Source organism: Xiphophorus couchianus, chromosome 10 (genome assembly GCF_001444195.1).
Source record: "Xiphophorus couchianus chromosome 10, X_couchianus-1.0, whole genome shotgun sequence".
Lineage (NCBI taxonomy): Eukaryota > Metazoa > Chordata > Actinopteri > Cyprinodontiformes > Poeciliidae > Xiphophorus > Xiphophorus couchianus.
Window position 1 is genome coordinate 7,421,153 of NC_040237.1, and position 21,408 is coordinate 7,442,560.

The following is a 21,408-nucleotide window of genomic DNA, read 5'->3' on the forward strand; positions in this document are numbered from 1 at the left end:
CTTGGACTTTTATCAAAGGCTGTGGTCAAATTGACTAGGGACTTATGACATTGTTCAACTAAAAAATGCGACTGCCATGATGCACAATGTTTCAGGGCCTGCTGAGGAATTTACCACCTTTAACAGATGTCTGCTGCTTAAGAATCAAGAGTGCAAATACTGAGTCTCTCAGGAATTTGAGTTGATCTGTGCTGCCACCAAGTGTCCAGCAGTGGTGTAGCCAGGATTTTTCCCAAGTCAATTACTGATCTAAAACCATAGTCTCATAATGAACAAGTTCATGTTAATTTGTGAATTTTTATCCAGAGGAAATAAATGTGACTGAGAGATGACATAATTGTGTTTGTGAACTGCTTTGTGTTCACTTGTGTAATTGCTGTTCAACAGCCTCCAGGTGTCCTGCGGGTGTGAAACGTGTCCCTGCTCCAACACAGCTGACTCAAATCACTGAATCAGCTCCTGAAAGACACCGTTGACTTTTACTGTGAATTAAACTGAACTGATTCCCTTTTGAAGTGCTCTTGTAAGTTGTCCTATTTTCAAAAATGGTCTGAAAGAATATGGTGGAAAATGTTGCTATAAGGTGTGACTTTAACAATCTGATTGTCATGTTATGCTATGTCTTTATTCTATTTCTGAAAGTTTATATATATATATATATATATATATATATATATATATATATATAGTTCAGACCATGTGGATACACCAAAACCTGACCTCTGACAACTTCTGACAATTTCAGCTTTTAATTTGATAAGCAAAAGAAAAATAAGCTATAAGTAACAAAATGTCCTAAAGTTGTGCTCTTGTCTTTTTTTTCTTGTCTGTTGCCCAAAAGCTGAGATCTGGACTCAGTCTATTGTTGGGTGCTCCTGCAGTATGCATGTAGGACCTCAAACAGAGGCACAAGTCTATATAGGCTTTCAGTGTTAGATAAGAGTAAAGGAATGCAACAGCTTGGCGCTGTGGCACACCCCCAGCAAGAAGCAGCAGTTACATGATAACATGGCTTTTTGCTATTGTCATGTAACAGCAAGAACAATAAATGTTTGGTTGGTTCTTAAGAAATATTCATATAGCAATGTTTAATCACATTTTTATCTCTTATCTCACTTCAGTGAAATATTCTTTAAGCCATGCATCTACCAGTCAGTATTGCTCCAAGGAAAGCTTTCTTTCAGCTGTGAGATGTATGAGGGGTTTCTTGTATGTATCAGCCAGTTTCAAGTCAGCTCACCACATCTCAATGAGATCAGGACTCAGGCTTTGACTAGGCCCAGAATAAGGAAGACTTTTGACCTGAGGTTTTCTTGAGACATTTCTTAACATCTTGCGGTCTGCTCCAAGAGTTAGCTTGCTTATTTCATTTTTGCTTTTCATGTTCAACTAAGTTTTACTCAGTGAGAAGTGAAAAGAAGTGAACAAGGATAGAGACAGAAATGAAGCTTTTAATTTATCACATTTAAATCCAAAGATAAAAGGCCTAATTACAGATGACCAAACAAAGCAAGAACTTATTAAAGTCATGGAAATTGTGCAAACAAACGCCACACAGCATAACAGACAAAGAGACTAAATCATGGCAATACTATGCACCATGTCAAGCATCTGCAGAATTGGATTATAACTTTTAAGTTTTAGCATATGACTGGTTAACAGCCTGAGTTTAAGGCTTAATCCTCTGAAATAAGGTTCCATGATCTCACATTCCAGGATTTTTTACAAAAGGTTTGTGCTTTAAAGATTTAAAGGATAAAGAGAGATGGGATTAACTTGTTTCAACAGAATGTGTGGTGGCTAAAAAAAATAGATGTAGCCACTATTTCTGGAGGTGGAGTCCGATAACATAAGAATTTTGAATGAAATAAATCAAATGACTTGCCAATAATGTAATAACGTTTTGGATTATATAACATAACATTTGTCCAATATTGTAAGAAAATATTAATGACATGGCAATAAAAAATCTTTGACATGTAGCACAAGAAAGCCAGAATGTAAACCATAACTTTCAGATTGTAAGACAACTAACTACTCAATCTACTGAGCCACAGTTAGCCATCATCAAGGATACACATTTTGCAGTGATCCTTACCTAAAATATTGCTGTAAGGCACAACCTGATGATTACCTTTAGTACAACATTTTTAATTAGAATATTATTTGCAAATACTTTTATTTATGAAAGAATGCTAAATTATTTGCAAAAAAGTATATTTGTTAGTTAGATTCAGGATGAACCCATGCAGTTATTGCATTTTTTCTTATGGTTCACCGTGATACCATAACAACTTATTATACTATGGGCAGAATGTTGCATTATTGGCTCCAAAATAATATTACATCACTGGCCACTTTGCCAAACTCGTTATATTCTACTTAACATTAGCAAAATGAATATTCTATTGGGGGTATTATGTCTTTGACCATCATAGCACTGGTGCATGCCTTTAAACAAGGCAAAAGAGAACAATTTGATACCTGATTTGTACTTTTGGACACAGAAACCTAGCCCGTTTACACCATGCCAACTCTTTATGCAGGAGTCTTCCATCATTACGTAGTAAATAAAGATTCACCACCTTTAGCAGCTTTGTCAAAGTGGAAATGTGATTTCCTAACTTCAGCTGAGGTAGTAGACAGTACATGTTTGAGGTAAGTCAGGATAATGATGGACAGAATCTTTATAACACAGAAACCAAGTTGAAACATAAGTGTTAGAGCGATGCTGCTGATTAGAGAAAATGTTTAGGGTTAAATCTTGGTGTCTTTGATTAAATCAACAGCTAAACTGTAACTCTTAAAGTCTGTTAGTGTTTTAAAAACTTCTCATAATTTAAGCTATCTACAGTACATATTCTTTTAATACCTTTCTTGTGTTATAAAGGCTGTTTTAATCAGCACAATATAAGCTGAAACATGTCATTAGTCCTAAGTAAAGATGACATCATCCTCCTTTAGTCATTGCACTCCCACCAGCTCTGTGATGGGTGGAGCGAACACCATCAACTCCTGGTATTTGGTAAAGAACAGGTGAAGACGGGACAGGTAGGTGTCCTCCTGGTAAGGAAGCTTCTTTTCAGTCAGGTACTTGGACACAACAGGCTTTACCTGAACAGAATGAAGCAAGACAGGGGTTATGCATGATCACAGGATCATAAAACTCCTCAGTATGCCAAACATTTCTACAGTCATATGTGAGGCCATCTGTGAGACAGCTGAAGCTTGCCCCAAATCGGAGCATTAACAGGACAATGATTCCAAACAGCAGTAATGGTGAGAAAAAAAATGGCGTGAGGCAGTAATGGTAACTCCACCTTTAAACACATGTTGTCTGACAGAAAGGGGAAGAGGTGGTGTTCTATATGGCAGCTGATCAGAGAGTGTCCAAACGTCCAATCAAGCATAGGGTTGCGGGGCAGGTTCAGAACTCCGTGGGTCATCTGGTAAATCCTTTTCGGCCGTTTTGTTGGAGAGAACATTGGTAGCCCAATGTGCTGCAACAAGACATGTTTTTTTAATTACATTTCAGGTTAATATGATACAACCACTTTGTATTTTGAGCTGCATCTGATCAATGGAGCAGGTGTTTTGACCTGATGACTGTCTAGTTGGGTGTTTGCTTAAAATTATACTTATTTTTACCTCTTAATCACTACATGTTACCAGGTAAATTTTTAAAATGATTACAAAATTTATGACTTTGAACAATTTGAGATGGTTTTGTATTGTTAGCCTTTAACCCTCCCACAGTCTTAGCACAATGCTCAAGATGTGCCTTGCAGATGTCATGGTCAGAAAGTGTGGAAATAGGAGCATGGGGGGATTGGAAGGGCGGGTGTCCCATCAGACAGTGAGTTCCTAAAACCACAGAAAAAAACCCTCATAAAAGCGCATAGGACTGAGCACTGGGTAAAAAGCTTGTGATTTAGAATGGACCTCATCTCTTAAGTCTGTGAAAGGGTTAAACTTTACTATGCATGGAATGTTTGGCTGTTCCACTCCATTAAAAATAAGAGGTAAAAATTAGGTTAAGTGTTTAAACAAATTGGAATTACCTACAAATGGTGCCAGACTTAAGGATATGAACCCCAATTAAACGAGACATTTTTTGATTGTGCAGAACTACAAGGAACACAAAGTCAATGCCTCAAAGTGACTTTCTTCTGCTTACTGGAAAAATTAATTATGTAAAGACCCAGTTTAAAAATTACATGCAGTCATGATGTCTATAATTTTAGGATTTCACTTTTAAAGAGTGGAACAATTTTACAAACATCCTCTGTGGTTTATAAAACAAACAACAGGGTGCACAAGATTGAATTTATTGCGCAATTTCTCTAATCCACAGGGTCCACAGATGGGAAAGAAAATTCCTGTAGTTCTTTAACTTGCATCTGAAACTGTGGTCTATCCTTTCAGGTGTGTCACTGTTTAAATTTACTCAAAAGAGGGACAAGTAAATTGATCCTGGAGCTGTGGAGATCGTGCAAATAAATTCTGTGAATTCCAACATATTTTTGTTGCTTGTTTTAAGATTTTACTTATTGACCGAAAAATATAAGATTTACAGAATACATTCAGTACAATCTCAGTATGATGAACCCAGTAAAATCAGAGGTCAACCTCAGCCGAACAGCTTTGAACCCAGGGTGGTGGGAGGTGAGGTGAAACCAGCCAACAACAGCATCCACAGACCCAGGAGACGCTGGAGAGAGGGTCTCCAGTCTGACCTCTGAGTTAGAACAAACATCTGAAACCTGCGTTCTCTAATCCACCTTCACACCCTTTGTTCTGAACAATGTACAATGACCTGGATCATTTCTTGGAAAATCATGCCTGGATTGTTCTTGTTATCCCTTTAGTTCTCTGACTGCAACACAATACTGGTGTCTATTAGTTTCCCACAGAGCCTGTAATAAAAAGTTCCCTGGTGAATTTTTGGCATGAAATGAAAAGAAGCTGGTTTGTGAGTGGAGTATTTTTTCTAAATGGCACACTTAAGTCAAAAACTAAAAAATAATAAATAAAAATGAACAAGTTGACATAGTTTGAAACAAAAATGTCCATAAACATGTAGACAGAACATGTAAAAAAAAAAAACAATTAACTCTGTTGACAAACATTGTATTATAATGTAGTTTATTCAAATATGATTTTACCCTAAAATATTACTAAATAATTACTCTTGTGTAGCTTTGATGTATTTCCAATGCAGCTGTTCATTTTTATTCATTTTTGAGTTATCCTTTATTACTTTAAAGAAAAATTTAAATGGTTAATTTACTGGTCAGGTGTTAAATCTGTGGTCTTTCTTCTTGTTATCCCTCAAGGTTCTGAATTAGGGTCTAATTTTTTGGTCCAATTTATACATGTAATATAGGTCAGAATTTGAAAGGTGTCTATCTCTATTTTCATACTGATGATACACATTTCATGTCATGCAAAAATTGTTCCAGTTGATTTTCTGTTGTTTGCAGAAAATCAACTGGGCAACTGGGCAAATTGTTCAGTAAAATTTGTTCCTTCTCAAACAGCTAAATCCTGAAAATATTTACTAGCGGTATAATATTTTCATACAAACCTTATTTTAAGTCCCTCTTAAAAAAAAATATTTAAAAACGGCAACATAAGAGCTATGGTTCTAGAAATTAGTAATTTTTTTATTCAACAGTAAAAGGACAATGTAGCAGTTGCCTTCTTACTGTAATTTATATCAACACTCCTCACTGTGATTTATAAATTAATAACTTGGTTGCTATCTCTGTAGCAAATCCCTAAATGTTAATCTAACAAAGCACCTGCATGTTCCATTTGGACCTTTTTTTTAACTGTTCCTCTAATATGTACACAACTTGAGAAAAAAAGCATTTTTTTACTGACTCTTTTACTTAATACAAACTACAGCTGGATTTGAAGTTTTGCAACTCAATTCAGCAAAAGGACACTTAAAATATGTATGTTGTTTCCGATTTCATTGATTACTCATTTTTGACACCTTTTCTTATTTGGTCGTTTCAGTCAATTTGTTTTATGCATTGTATGGATTTTTATCTGTTTTAAAAATGTTTTCTCATATGTTAGTTTTGAAACCAGTCTTTCTTAAAAGAAGACAATTTGTCTCCATACGATTTGCATGTATGGAAATGCAGGCACTGTGTTGTCACCTGGAAAATGTTGACATGGATGTACGGAATGGAGAACATGGCTCTGCACACCAGCATGCATAACAAGGCTCCGGGCATCGACCTGAACCCGGACACGTTTATGAGGAGCCAATACTGTGAATACAGGCCCAATGCAATCATCAGGACCGTCCGGACCACCATGCCTAAAGAATTTCCTTTAAGATGAGCTGAAAACAAATATATCACTCAAATTAAATTAACACTGATGAGAGAGACATGTAGGACACCAAAGAGTTAGAAAACTATCTCAACTTTATGCTGGTAGTCATTTTAGTAACTCTACAAATGAACCTACAGTGAAAAAAAACCAACAAAACAACTTTCTAACCTAGAGCAACAAGTGGAGTGATGACCGGCACAGATAGGGGGGCCATGAACAAGTAGATAATGCGAGGCAGAAAGGGAATCTTCCAGACGCTGGAGTCGCCGAGTCCAATGATGTTGGTGTGGGCGTGATGCATCTTAATGTGGCCATGTATGCCTGCTTGGGCTGAGAATGAGCCACAGATCTGAGCAGACCAAAAAAATTAATAAAATAAAAAACAGACGTTAAAACTACACATATCTCAGTCAATGCACACGTGTTTAGGCAGAGATTGGATACAAACTATGAATCGATTATATTTTTTGTTTACATTTTGAGGTATCTGGTCAAAGGTTAAGAGAGAAGGCAATGATACAAATGTTTTGCTTATGAAATACCACCATATTTAATAAATATCCATGTTTAATTAGGCAAGGTCAGTGAACTGAGTTTCTGGATGCTCAGGTTATTTGAGGTTACTGAATGGTTTAAGCAAAAACATGTTCTGCTTTGCAGCACAGAAAGATAACATGTTTAAATCTCAACTGGAACTTATTTTGCTCTTTCTGTGGTTGTGAGGGTTTTTGCCAAGTTTTTGTTATGGTTACTGGAGTAATGAGTGCATCTAGGATAGTGTGATACAAGTTCAGTCCATTTACCTCTGAAACTAGATATTTATATGCATTGGTAAAAGTTCAGCTAGAATGACTAAAATTAATTATAGTTGCTAAATGGCAGGATAATGAGAGATATAGTGTTTGTTTTAAATTTTCTTTGAAATCAGATGTTTTCCAATTTCCATACTGTTTAACCAATTACCTTTTTATACTGTATGACTTTTTTTGTCAAAGGCTTTAGCTATTTTTCTATGACGTTCTCCCAGTAGTTTGACAGCACTTTGGTCCATTCCTTCTAAAGGAACTGGTGTGAAATTGGTCAGGTTTATAGGCCATCTCGTTCATACACTTTAGAAAATCTAACAATTTTTTAGGGCTTTGTGATGGTCACTCCAAAAATATTGATGTCATTGAGTAATAGTTGAATTATAACTTTGGTAATGTTTAAACTATAGCCCTGGTATTAAACATGTTTTTTATTCAACTGAGTAAAGTAAAAAGTTATAAAAACAAATTGATATTGAGGTAGCATTCTGAGCTCAACTGAACACTTAATCAATCATACGTGTGTCTTCTGAGCTTCCTAAAAGTCAAACTGAATAAAGAACAATCATTGCAGACAGTTACTGATATTCCAGTTTGTCCATCCATCCATCCATTGACTGTTCACCCTTGTCCCTAATGGGGTCGGGAGGGTTGCTGGTGCCCATCTCCAGCTACGTTCCAGGCGGGAGGCGGGGTTCACCCTGGACAGGTCGCCAGTCTGTCGCAGTATTCCAGTTTGTGGTTTAATGAAAAATGATCAAAAAGCTTTTGATTTCTGTACCAACTTTAAAGCAATTTTTAAATGCTAAATTTCAGATGGAAAGCTTTTCATATTTTTGGAACTGACCAATCAGGAGCTGGTGGGCCTTTGAGAGGGTTTTATGGAAGCATGTCTCTGTCAGGAAGAACATGATTGTGTGAAAAGCATAGACAAAGAAAAACATAAATAAGGCCCTTCACATAAGATATTAACTTATAGTTGATATTTTTTTACTCTCACCTTTTTAGCATTAGCTTTGCCAAAGAAGTGAGAGTAAGAATATCCAGCACAAGTTATTTTTGTTTTAAATTTTGATATGGTAGCAGATTGTTTTGTATTCTGCATACCTCGATGAAGAAGATGGCCCAGAACTTTGCCCAGGTGTGCGACTCACAGAGTGCCCCGTGACTGGCCAGATGTGTCCCTTTGACGGTGATGACGGCATGAGCCAAGCCCATCAACAGCATCCCCAAGGTAAACCACAGCAGCTGAGACGAGCCTAGCAGCAGGAAGGCTGGAAGACAGATAACAGGAGATAATTGTGTCTATAGAATTGTTTTTACATTAACTTAAAACTCTTGACTCTCTGTTTCTTAACATTGCTTTAAACTGGATTTTAATAAAATATTTTTATCCCTGCTGTGCCACATTAGTTTTATAGTTTCTGTACTAAAAGGCTGAAACAGCTTCTAATAGATAGGCTAAATACCTAAACAAGAAGGACAAAAGAAAAAAAAATGACGGTCAGTCTTAGTCTTTGTTCTGGTAGTTTTCTAACAAGCCTAAGAGCTCAACCTCAGACACCAGAGGCCTCAGCTAGAATGTCAAATGTTAAAGTTTGTGATAGGATGATTAGAAAAAGCCTGAACAAGTGTGGATTGTTCAGAAGGGCTGAAGGAGAAAGCCTCTTCTCTCCTAAGAGAACATGGCAGCATGGTTTAGGTTTGCAAATATGCATCTGAATGAACCAAGCTGAGATCTGGCCCAAACTGGGCCATCAACAGGACAATGATCCCAAACACCGCAAAAAATCCTCAACAGAATGGCTGAAAAAGAAATGAAGCCAGGTGCATCAAGAGTCCAGTCAAAGTACAGAGCTGACTCAAACGCTGTGGGAGTCCTGTAAAGAAACAAATGTTTAAAAACTAACAAACTCAACTAACTAAAGTTGGATAAAGAAATCGGTCCTGACTGATTAAACTTTAAAATTAAAATATGTTGTCTTTAGCTTCATAAATTAACATATAGTAGCTTCCAAAAGTATTCATATCCATTGAACCTTTCCATATTTTGTCATATTACAATCACAAATATAAATATATTTTATTGGACGTAATATGAAAGACCAAAATATAAAGTGGTATACAATTGAGAAGTAGAAAAAAGATATACATGATTCAAAACAGTTTTTTTATAAATAAAAAACTGAAAAGTGCAGTGTGTACCTTTCAGTTTCTCCCAGTGCAACCAATTGCCCTCAGAAGTTGCATGATAATTGTTAAATAGAGTCAGTCTGTGTGTAATCTAATCTCTGTACAAATACAGCTGCTCTGTGACAGCTTGAGAGGTTGGTTAAGAGAATATTGGAGAGCAAACAGCATCATGAAATCAGGAACACAGCAGACACAGCAGGTAAGGAATAACATTGTGGGAAAGTTTAAAGACCCCTTAGGTTATAAAAAGAATGACCAAGCTTTGAACTTCTCACTGAACACTGCTCAATCCATCGTCCGGAAATGGAAAGAGTTCAGGTACCTACCAAGACAAGGCTGTCCACCTAAACTTAAAGGCTGAACAAGGAGAGCACTGATCAGAGATGGAGCCCAGAGGCCCATGGTGACTCTGGATGAAAAGCAGAGAAGCTCTGCTAAAACTACGGCAAGTCGCCTGCGCCACATCTAGATGCCTAAATGAAATGAATTGTTACTAAGCGATTGGCAGATAACATCAGCAAGAAATTAATCAGGTGTATCAAATGGGTCTGTGTGCATATATGGTAAGAGATTTGACAGTACATTCTGGATGTTATGTGATTCACTTTTTTAGTCAAGTACCTGGTAGTACATATGCTTTAATTAAGCCAATTCTGATATATGATAACCTCAACCATGGCAGTACTCCAAAACTTTGTGAAGTTTGCTGTGTCAAAGCATAAATCTTAACAGCAGCCTGCCAAAAAGACACAATCGTTTCTAATTGCTTTACTGAAATCACTGCAGATGTAACATCATTCAGTCCAAAAATAATATTGTTCAATAGGCAGAAAAAAGTTCCAACAAGATTATTGTCAAATAATAGATAAGAACTTAACACAAAGTAGAAGATCAACTGAAAGATGATGAATCACAAAGGTCATCCAGTGGGTCTTTGCTGTCAGATTCTGTTAATCTGCTCCAGCTAGCTTTTTTTAAGTTCTCAATCTTCCCCTTTTGTTCTCCACTTGCCCTGTACCCCCATTTTGTTAACTAATAACTACAGAAACCAGAAACAAAAAGGGGAAAAAATCTGCTAAAGTCTAAATAAAAGCTTTAAATAAGTTATAGAAAACTTGAAGAACAAATAATCAAGTTTCAGTTTAAGGATATATTTTTTTTCCTTACTTAGTAACAAAATCTAAAGAAGTGGTGGACAGTTAGGAGCATCTCCAGCTTGAGGTAAATTAGCAAGCAGATCTGGTAAAATGAAACCTTATTCGTCACCAGAGACAGCAGGGCTCCTCGTATCTGACACCTTTCATCACATACAACATTCCTTACATCACTTCATATGTAGATTAAAGGTCATTCTTTAATTTAAATGTAAATTTACACATCTCCATTATGTAGGAAGATTCAGCAGCTCATTATGTGCATGAAGTAAAAAGAATATTAGTGGTTTGTTTTTTATTTCGTTTGATCTAAAATCCAGACTGCAGTGTGTGCTCTCGATCATATATACACACAGTCACATGGGGTTGTTAAACTTCATTAATGTCTCTGGCCCCTACAAATTCTAAATCCATAAACTTGTGCTAATCAGCTTGGTTTCAGATTTCAGACCCCACTGTTTCAGATAAAAGTAGAATGATGCACAATTTACAAATTCTTTTACAAATTAGAAAATATTTTAGTGTATTCATTTCAGTTTATTTAGTTAGTGTCAAATTGCAACACGTCATCTTAAGGCAATTTACAAAAAATGGCAAGGTCTCTAACAGCCTTACACATTTATGGCAAAAATAGTTCAAGGTAAGTCAGCTTGGATGGAGGACTGGACTTTAACTAAGCCATTTTAACATTTGCTCCTACAGCTTTCCCCCCATTGATTGTCCTACATTTAACTCCGACCATCATCCATTTAATTCCTACCAGCTTCCTCACAGCATGATTCTGCCATCATCATGTTTCGCTGTGGAAATGCTGTGTTCAGGGGTTGTACAGTGATCATTTCCTGGTCTCATATGACTTGATCACCTGCTCCCATAGATGACTATTGGTAAACATGTCCTGCCAAAAGATTTCTTCCACCTGAACTATAGATCATCGTTGATCCTCCAGTCACTTGTCTGCTGTGTACCTTGATCATACTAGTTCTGTTTATTCATAAATGTTCTCCAGCAACCCTCTGATGGCATACCAGATCAGCTGGATTTATATTGAAATTTGTGTTGACCATACAATTGTAATGAAACATATTAAATCTTTTATAGTTTTTATGTCATTTGTCAACATTTTGAACACAATGAGTCATTTTAGTCAGTTTAAAATGTTTCGATACCTCAGATTGCTATCTCTTATGATTAGAGATGTGTTAAGTTATTCCTTACCAGGTACTAGGCACAGGAATGCTGCAGTCAGGATGCTGCAGTCCACTCCCCTCTTCTCCCACCAGCTGCTCTCTTTCATCACCTTCTGCACCAGCCTGGTCAGCTCCATCATCAGAGACTCTTTCCCCACATCCTCTTCTCCTCCTCTATTTGTCAGCTCTGAAAGCACTCCGCTTCTCAGTTTTAGCACACCACCCCATCCTCGGTCATTCTGGATTTCTGGAATTTCTCGGCATTCATCCTGTACACTCTGCATGCTGAAGACCGGCTCAGGACAGAGTCACAGTCTCCCCCTGAGAGCAGCCGGAGCCAAACGCTGCAACACTGAACGCAAAGTCCACTGAGGAAAGTCAACACTGACAACAAACTCCCTGTTGGTGAGGATCACTGTCAGAGAAGCCCGACCCCCTTCCTGTAGCTGTTCTGGATCCTCCCATCCCACCTTTTTTGTATGTCATTCCTCCTCCTCGCCTTGACTTTGAATCTAATGAGGCACTGGCTGAAGATTTAACAGGATGGATTCAGAAATCCTACAGAAAAAAAATGCATCTGCTTCAGTTCCCCCTCTCTGGTGTCTCATGCATTCTGCATGACGCTCTCCCCTTCGTTGTTTCTCTGCCTTTGTGTGCTCTCCTCTTCCCCCTCCCCTCTGCTGCTGTAACCTTGGCAAACATCCTGGGAAAGGCGAAGGCTGAGCAACAGCGTCCACTTCTGTTTTTTTCAAAGTAGGAAGATAGCTTTTTCTTTTAGAAGTTCATTCACATTAATCTGCATTCCTCTGGAATCTGAATGATTGGATAAACAGGATCTGACTTGGAAAGGGGAAAAAATATGTGGAAATTAGAATTGTCCTTGTATTTTTCTAAATTGAATTGTATTTTTCAGGCTGGGTTCAGCAACAATACAAAAATGTTGGAGAAGTGTTACAAAACTGTGAGGTCCAAGAAAAGGGAATGATGTGCTAAATAAAATCATAAAAACAATACCTAAAATGACAAAATAGCTAAGTGCAACAAAGAAGAGGGAGAAAAAAACATAAAATATCAGAACAGCTTACTAATGCTAATAAATAAAAAAAAAAAAGAGTGGAAAATGGCTTCTAAGAAAAAAGTTAAAAACACAGAAAATTCTACCCCAAAAGGGGAGGTACTGAGAACCACAATTACATAAATCTAACAAAATTTAAGACAAGTTGAATTTCAACAGCCTTAATGCATTCATGCCAATGTATGAGTACAACAAGCTCACAATGAACTCTTTTACTTTATTTTAATAAAAGATATAATGTTTGTGTGAACATTTTCAGGCAGTTATTACAAAAAAATTAAAATGATCATACATGCAGGGTCATGCCCTCTGGTGCAGATACATCCAGAACTGAAAGGTGATGCGACATGCAGCAACCTGAAACTGCAGCTTTATCTTACGCAAACTCACGTAACTTAGTCCTGACACCACATCGTCTTACTGTTACCACCATGTCTGCAGCAGTCTCAGATTAGTGTCTATCACAAACATACAGTATGGTCAATAATGTACATATGCCAAACAAAAATATTTTGTTTTAAAGTACAATATTTGAATTAAGATTTTTTCTTCAATGGAGCAATAGAGATGTACAGTAACAATAAAGCAGAATTTATTGGAGGTGAATCAATAGAAACTTACCTGTTTGTGGAAAAATGTTAAAACCAAAACCTGTATCTTATTGTAAAATTTATAATTAGTTTTATTTAGTTTGTTAATATTTGTGTGTAGACTCATAATATGGAGACAGATTTAGATTTATGTAAATCTGTCTTATTCAAATAAACTATGTTCTTGACAATTCTTATCTAGGAGAACCTACAGCATGAAATTGAGTGCAGTTACAGATGGTAGCCACAAGATGGTGGCAATGATTTTTTGGAGATAAACAAACCCAAACCAGTGATGGAACCGTTAAAGGGCCATAATCGAGTTTGTTGACATGCTTTACCTTTGATGATTTTGAATTGGAACCAAAAAGTACCATTTCCTGCTGATTAGTGATTAAAATGATCAAAGACAATACATGTTCTGTTTTGCCCCATGATATTAGCCAAAGTCTGTCATGAATCTATCTGCTGGGAATGAAGATGTAAGATGATACTCCCGCTATAAAACAGATAAAGTCTCAAAGCGCAGAGTCCTCAATAGCTTCTGGTTCTTCGAGAACATCGAGACGCCTCTTGCAGGCATCTAGCATCTTTTTTCTAGGGCCTAATGGGATATGAATGCTACTGAGGTCCTGATCTGAACATAGCAACAGTGCTTCCAAGTCAATCTTCTCCCGACTGAGCATCGGCAAGAATTCACTCAGGCCCTGAGAGGCAAGAAAAGTTTCCAGAGGGTTATTCTCTGGCTCCATATCCTCATCCAACCCGATGTCAACCTCTTCCCAAGGTAATTCTTGCAGGTTCCTCTCCTGTAGGCTAAATGCGCTGCCAATACTGTCTTCATCAAAGCTAGGAGAGCACTGAGGCAGGCGTCCACGCAGACGGACATTAGGTGCTCGACCAACAGGTTCACTTCCTACAACACTTCCTTCATCTCGTCCTCCAATCCCGAACATGCCACCTGTCATATAGTTCCTTCTAAACACCATGGTGCCAAGCCCAGGTCGTGTGAAAAGGGAGTCCCGCCCAGAGTCTGCACTGATTTCTGAATAAGCAGCTTCATAGAGGCCTGGGTCACTCATGGCACGAGAAACTGTGTCAACATCGTCATAATTTTCCCGGGGGAACATGTCCCGGATGTTGAGACGGGCCCGCTCTTTGGGGTTGGCATAGGTGCCTTGTTTGAGGAACATGACGTCGCTACCAAGCTGCAAGCCAGTGAGTGAGCGGATACTCTTTCTCCCATCTTCGTAGATTTTGAACGTTCCATCAACCTGCTTCTTCTTTTCCAGTTTCTTCTGAATCTTGGCCTTGCCCTTGGCTGTTGAATGCAGCGTAGCCTGGAAATAAAACCAGCTTGCTTAAAACAAAATTTAAGGTCTTAAAACAAAAACAAACATAGGCACATTTTTCAAAATAACTTTTGTTTTCAAAAATACCAATAAAAAGTCTACCAATAGAAAACACTGTTGACAAAGACCTCAAAGACTCCACTTCACAACCTCTGATGTTTATTTTTACACTTCAATCTGACAATGGAAGAATACAGAAAGTATGTCTGGCCATTAGATGGCAGAAGCTTTTGTTTATGCTCAGGTTATTTACTACCACAATAGACCAGATGAGGACCCAACCCATCTATCTTCTGATCCATTGTGCCATCACAAGATATTATCTATCCATTTTATGTCTTTTGCTTATCCAAGGACAAGATTCCTCACATTCTTTCTAAAAAATCCCCCCAGTGAGTTTTTAGCCTGCTCGGAGATGTGCTGAGAAAACCTCCGATACGAGATATCCAGTTGACATCCTGACCACACATCTAAACACTTTTGATGCAGAGGAGTAGCCATTCTACTATAAGCTTGCTTCTATTGTTGGAGCTCCTTACTGTGTCTGTAAGGCTGAGTCCACACAAGAGCAGAGCAGAGTAGGGCATAGATTACTACATGCAAGGCCTCATTTCATTTTACCATCCTCCTACTATATTACTGTTGAACACCACATCAAGTACTTCCCTAAATCCACAAAACACAGTCTGGACAACCATACTACAATGATTTCCTCATCAACTCTATAAGGGTAAGTATCTGTTCCTCTGTCCAATGACCAGAGCAAAACTTACACTGCTGTTTTTGATTGAGGATCAATGTTTGACAATCATTCGGAGCCTCCTTTCCAACACCCTTGGGTAAGCTTTCTGCCCCTTTTCCTTACTCCTCTGGTTCAAAACTTAGCACTTCCTTAACTATTTAATCAACAACTAACCTTACCAGGAGAGTTTAGAGTAAAATGTTAAAGATGAAACTAACCAGTCAAAAACAACCAGTTTCTATGCTTAAACAAAACCTTGGGTTTGTGGGCTAAGTCTTCATCAAGTTCTTAAATTCGGTGTCATGTAGTAACAATGCATAGTACATAGTAAAAAAAATTGTTATAATCTCAATTTTTCTCATAAAAACCATTATTGGCATATAGAAGACATATAATATAATGCTTGTTTACATCTGACTCATAACCACCTGTGAATATGGCATGTTGGAGGTGACTGTGTTGAACTTGGGGCTTAGCGTGCTGCTGCTGGTGTAGCTGGAGAAGCTAATAGCATCCAGGTTATCCAGAGCCACTGACTCCTTCATGAACTTCCTCTCCATGCGCTCCCGGTGCCTCATTTGGAGCTTCTCACAGTCTTTGATGCGACGCTCCGCAGCCCGAAATGCTCGGTCCTTCAGCTTACTGACCAGCTTTGGGTTAAGGGTGATCTGCTTGGAGGCGGTGGAGTCCAGATATCGAACACAATCCATGTGGCCCTTGGCAGCTGCCATGTCCAGAGGTGTGTGATAGTCATTGTCCAGACACCAAAGGTTGGCACCGAAAGCTACCAGGAAGGAGAGCGAACTCAGGTGGCCGTTGGCAGCTGCCAGGTGGAGCGGCGTGTTCCCCCAGATGTCACATTTGTCTGGATCACCTCTAAGAAACAGGAGAGGAGATGTCTAATTAAATTCATTGAACTGATTCTAATGCTAATTTTAAAGGTTTTCTTTTCGGCTGTAAACACTGGGAGATTTCTTGTAGAAAAGGCAAGAATCTACTTTAACTGTGAGTGTGAGTTAATTTAGTCAGCTAGGAGAGGATTTTTTCTTCAAATTAATTAGATATCTACAAATGATCATTAAGAGGATCAGAACTGGCTAAAATAAACTAACACTTGTTCCTTGATTAACTTCATTTTAAAGGTAGAATAGAATAGAATAGAACAGAAACAGTATTTATCTTCTCACAAGAGTAAATTCTAATTTTAAAATAATTAGAGGTAGTCGGGCAAACTGATTTTCATAAAAATCCAGTTTTTTCTCCTTCCTCCTGATATTAATGAATTATAAGTAGTAGCCTCAATATGCAGTACATTCCCCCAGGTGTTACTGTATCGTTATCAAGAACATAAACAGGAGCATTCAGCTGCAGCAGCGACAAACTTTCTTTCTTTTTTTCCCTCCTCTTACACGTCAAGTCCATGATTAATAATTGAAGCTCTGCAGGTTAAACATGACAGAGGTGACGTTGCATTATTCATCCCACACACCCAAAGTCTTTTTTTCACACACGAACATGCAGTCACCACAACAGGGCCATCGGCCTCATCAGCATCACCTCTGACTTTATTTTCAGCCTGTGACCCTGATGGACCATTTTAAAGTTCTTCGTTCTGCTGTTGGTTTAAAAGCTGTAATGCAGATCCAGTTGCAATGGCGGGAAATGTATCACTGTAGTAACATGCAACAGGAATCACACCTACGTAGCTCAGACAGTAATCTGATAACATGTAGCTCTAGTTTAGAGGTGATAAAGCAGAGATAAACAACAAAAAACAAATTTGTTTTCTTGAAACATGAAAATATGTGGCTGCTGTCAAGAGCAATTGTTCTCAGAAAGCTGACTGTGAGACTTTATTCGTAAGTCATTAAAAATCATTTAATGCAACTCGAGTTGTTTTTGGCACTCATTTTTCCTTTAATCCCAAGAAAAATATGGGATATGAAATGCAACAGAATAGTTTAGGTGTTTGCTTGTTATTATTCTAAGTGTAATTAAATGTAATTAAAATGATTGAACCTCTAAAACTTAAACACCATTGCCATATACAGAGTGAGAATATCACGTATGTTACAGTGGAGTGTGACCGTCTCTAATTGTAAACAGAGGACAATTGTTTTCTTGCCAAAAACACTTTTCTAACCAAAATATATGTAGCTGTTTATTCACAACACAAGAGAACTGGGCAAGCTTTTCAGATTTCCTCAGAGATTCTCCAATACAGAAAAATATTTCTGTAATAAATATTATTTTGCCATGACAATGACTGTGGTGGAGTCTGTGTTGTTTGTTGGCAAATAGTTTCTCAGGTAAGAAAATATGTTGCTGTACCATTGTGCTTAATTTTTATGTACCAATACAAAATGTATTTTGATATTCACCAATTGTGTTATAAAATTAAACCAGTGTTGGACCTTCAGCCACGATAGACTAATTACAGGAGCTGGCATAACTATTGATTCATCAATGCACTGCATTAACCCACTTTGGTCCGATCAGCAGGAAGACGAATTGTTTCAGGAAGGAAATTCTGCATGTCATTTGGAGATCATGTGCCCATGAATATGCTTTCTTTCATCCGTCAATCATGAGGGAAACATCAGGGAGGACATTACATAATCTGAATAATCTGAATTATTGTGCTGCCTCCTCATTATTAATACTTAGAATTGTTAAAACGGAGCGGGCCTTAGTATCATCTGCTTCTTTAAGGGGTATTTTTCCTTTATTTCTAGACACTAAGCTAGATAAAACTACCCTAAAAGCATCCTGAAATGTCCCCTTCCTTAAAGGTAATGGTAGCTAAGCTAAATGTAGCTCAGGGGTCCAGCATTTTCAAAACATAGCTTTTCCCTGCAGGTGTGCTCAGTCATAGAAAACACTGGGGCTCACTGTGGTGCTTTGGACTTAAAATAGATTGTTTAAGACAGCAAAACATTAGATTCTTTATGTTAATTTAAGTCACCTTTCTGGTATTCCAAATGATCAAATTATCCATCACAGCAGTGAGTGATAAATATTTTGACTTAAGACATGTATACAATCATCATGAACTACAAGCTTGAAGACATAAACAATATGACACTTTCCCTTTGGATTCTATGACTTTCAGTGTGCACATGCTACTATGTAAATGTAAATTAAAATACAAGAGATGAAGCTGAAGGGCTGCACAGTGGCGCAGTTGGTAGCACTGTTGCCTTGTAGCAAGGCGGTTTCCCAGCCCAGGGTCTTTCTGCATGGAGTTTGCATGTTCTCCCTGTGAATGCGTGGGTTCTCTCTGGGTACTCCGGTCTATAATATAAAATCCCAGTAACATAAAGTAAACACTGAGATTTAATTGCAAGGCGACAAAAGATGGAAAAGTTAACGGCATATAAATATTTTTCCAGGGCCCTACACATTTAGCAGTGTTAAAGTTTTTCATCAACAAATTCAAATTGTTTCTCTTTTAATACATATGTATCTACTGTACATTCTTTGTAAATATGTTGTTTCTTGGCTTAAAGTAGATTCTATTGGGCAAAAATAAATAAATGAAAATTTGGAAACATGGCTGAATAGACATTCTAACTGTAGTATAAAAACAAAGAAGATTCTTTGCTATATTGAAAAGTTGGCCACTGTAGTAAAAAAGCAACTATACAAATCTTCCAGGAATTCCTGTGTTATTGACACATTCATTGCAACAATTTGTCAATCTCTGTGACCATTCCAAGAGTCGGCTGTCCTTGGCATCACTGCATGCCCTATAAACCTGCAATCAGCTGCACGATAAAGGGCACCCAGATTGTTTCATTCTGCTTCAACAGATAACAAGGAGCCACTTTGATCAGCATCCTGCTTTGATTGTAGCTTGGAAACCTCAGTAGATATTGATCCTAAAACATTTCCTGCATCTCAACATAGACATTAAGCCAAACACAATGGATTTTTAGATCATTTTTAATCTAGTTGAGTGAAATTATTACTGATGGCTTCTGGATATGATTTAGAGTGCTGGCCTGCAGACCAGGCTGGTCTGTTCTAAAATTGATCATAACTGAACATGAAGCTGTCACAGTGTGCATTCACTTGTTTAACCTGACCTTTCTATGTAGTGGGGCTGTAAAACCTTCTATATGTCCCTCCACTGATTAAACTGTGGAAGGAAGTAACATTTATTCTAAATATTTTATTTCTTATCAATTTTGTTTTATCAATAATAATAATAATAACTCGATTTTAAACCAGACCTTGATTTGGTTAAATATAGTTCTTATTTTACGTTTCAAACTCTATAACATATTTATTTATAAACAAACAATAAAGATTTTTTTTTACGGACTCACCCTCTGCCAACGATGAGCCGGAGAGCCTCCAGGTTGCCGTGGTAAGCGGCCCATAAGGTCGGCGTCATCCCATCTTCGTCCGGGGCGTTCAGCTCCTTCCGAGTGGCTTCCTTCAGGATGTCCAGGTAGCCGTCCCGGGCCGCCCGGTGGTACCGGTCATTCATAGCGGCCTTGGCTTAATTCCAGCTCCAGTCCATAACCTTTTAGTCCCTTTGAAGAGCTGACTTCTTGGTTCTGTCCGGGACGCTGTTGATTCTGCGGCCTGCAGAGCCCAATGCTGGGCAGCTGGTTGCTTAGAGACGTCGGCCTGCTGCAAGTCAGGAATGGGCGGAGTTGTCTCCACGTAAAGACGCGCCCCGCTTCACGTATAGGTCGAACCTGGAGCATCCTTCAGTTTTGAAGATAATTTCGAATCCCGACAAGTTAAATTTCAGCATCCTCTTTAATGTTATTGTTTTTATATAGATGTTTTTAGTTACAACCCGCACAACTTTTAAGTGTTGGTGAGGTGTACAATGATCAAATATTAAAATCAAAAACAGCCCGACTGCTCGAATTATCTTTTCTTGTTCCAATAACAAGAAATAGAACAAGGACAAACACACCTTCCTTTCCTACCGTTTGACATTGAAACAGATTAAACAATAAATGTTGGAATGAGACATTTTTGGATGTTACCTTTACATTTGACGTACATTTCCTTAGAATTCTTTGGTAGAATTACCTTTCAAATGATATGATTTGGGCCAAACAGGTTGCCGCCTGATGCACACGACTTTTCAGTTCTGACCATGTATTTTCTTTTAGGCCAGTGAGATTCTTTAAAAAAAATAGTTGAAAGTCTGATTCAGTCGCATGCAGTCATATTCAGTAGGTTCTCAAACATTTTACTTTATATCCCTTGCTTGTCAGAAATCGCCTTGTTGGGGTCACCAGGGGGTCACTGTCCTCACAACACGTCATTAGCTACACGTTAGCGAACAACTAGTAAAAGGTTTCCACAAAAAACTTGATTTTTATAAGCTGGAGGGGAAAAAATACATTATTAGCTAATGCACTCACCTTGCTACATTCAAAATGTTTTTGTAACTGAAAATATAACAAAAGAAAAAATGCATCACTCCTCTTAAATCCACATTCAAAGATGCACACTGCTCTACATTTTATCAGCCAAAAAAAAAAAAAAAAACAACAGGCGCTTTACAAACACATAAATACTTACAAAGACGAAAGTTTTCCAAGGTACGTACAAATCGTATAAACGTTTACTGCCTCCCCAACTGCCTAAATTCTTGTTGCCAAGGTTACTGAAGAATAATACGTCAGATATTGTTTACTCGTAAGAGCGCTCACTCGGTCACGTTTCTACAAAGATACGAAGATTGTAGTACAGATGTCCTACTCGGATCAAATTCCAAAACCCAAATTTAAAAAAATATATATTCTTAATAGTCACACAATTACAAACGTATTTTCACTATAAACTAATTTATAGTATATTTGACCGAATGCCCTCACAGTAACACATCCAGTAGGTACAGAAATTATTTTTCCATTTTAGTTTGACTGACTGTAGCAAACTGATTCAGAAAGTAGGCAGCTCAAACTTATGCATTTTATCCGT

The 21,408-nt window shown here is 37.8% G+C and overlaps 2 protein-coding genes across 3 annotated transcripts; both read right to left on the reverse strand.

Annotated features, from left to right (window-relative positions):
- Positions 1 to 1,431: 1,431 nt before the first annotated feature.
- Positions 1,432 to 20,799, reverse strand: fads6 (fatty acid desaturase 6). Of its 2 annotated transcripts, XM_028030083.1 has the most exons (7): positions 20,676 to 20,799; positions 11,723 to 12,534; positions 8,265 to 8,431; positions 6,520 to 6,700; positions 6,171 to 6,358; positions 3,321 to 3,500; positions 2,965 to 3,114 (listed from the first exon to the last, which is right to left on the reverse strand). In XM_028030083.1, the coding sequence occupies exons 2-7, from the start codon at positions 11,976 to 11,978 to the stop codon at positions 2,965 to 2,967; spliced, it is 1,122 nt and encodes a 373-aa protein (XP_027885884.1). In that variant the 5' UTR covers positions 11,979 to 12,534; positions 20,676 to 20,799. The 2 variants fall into 2 exon arrangements, with proteins under 2 accessions (XP_027885885.1, XP_027885884.1); XM_028030084.1 differs by lacking the exon at positions 20,676 to 20,799 and having other exon boundaries at positions 1,432 to 3,114; positions 11,723 to 11,978.
- On the reverse strand, positions 12,938 to 20,676 carry ush1gb (Usher syndrome 1Gb (autosomal recessive)). Its single transcript, XM_028030082.1, has 3 exons — positions 19,785 to 20,676; positions 15,882 to 16,329; positions 12,938 to 14,699 (listed from the first exon to the last, which is right to left on the reverse strand). The coding sequence occupies exons 1-3, from the start codon at positions 19,946 to 19,948 to the stop codon at positions 13,878 to 13,880; spliced, it is 1,434 nt and encodes a 477-aa protein (XP_027885883.1). The 5' UTR covers positions 19,949 to 20,676; the 3' UTR covers positions 12,938 to 13,877.
- Positions 20,800 to 21,408: the final 609 nt, after the last annotated feature.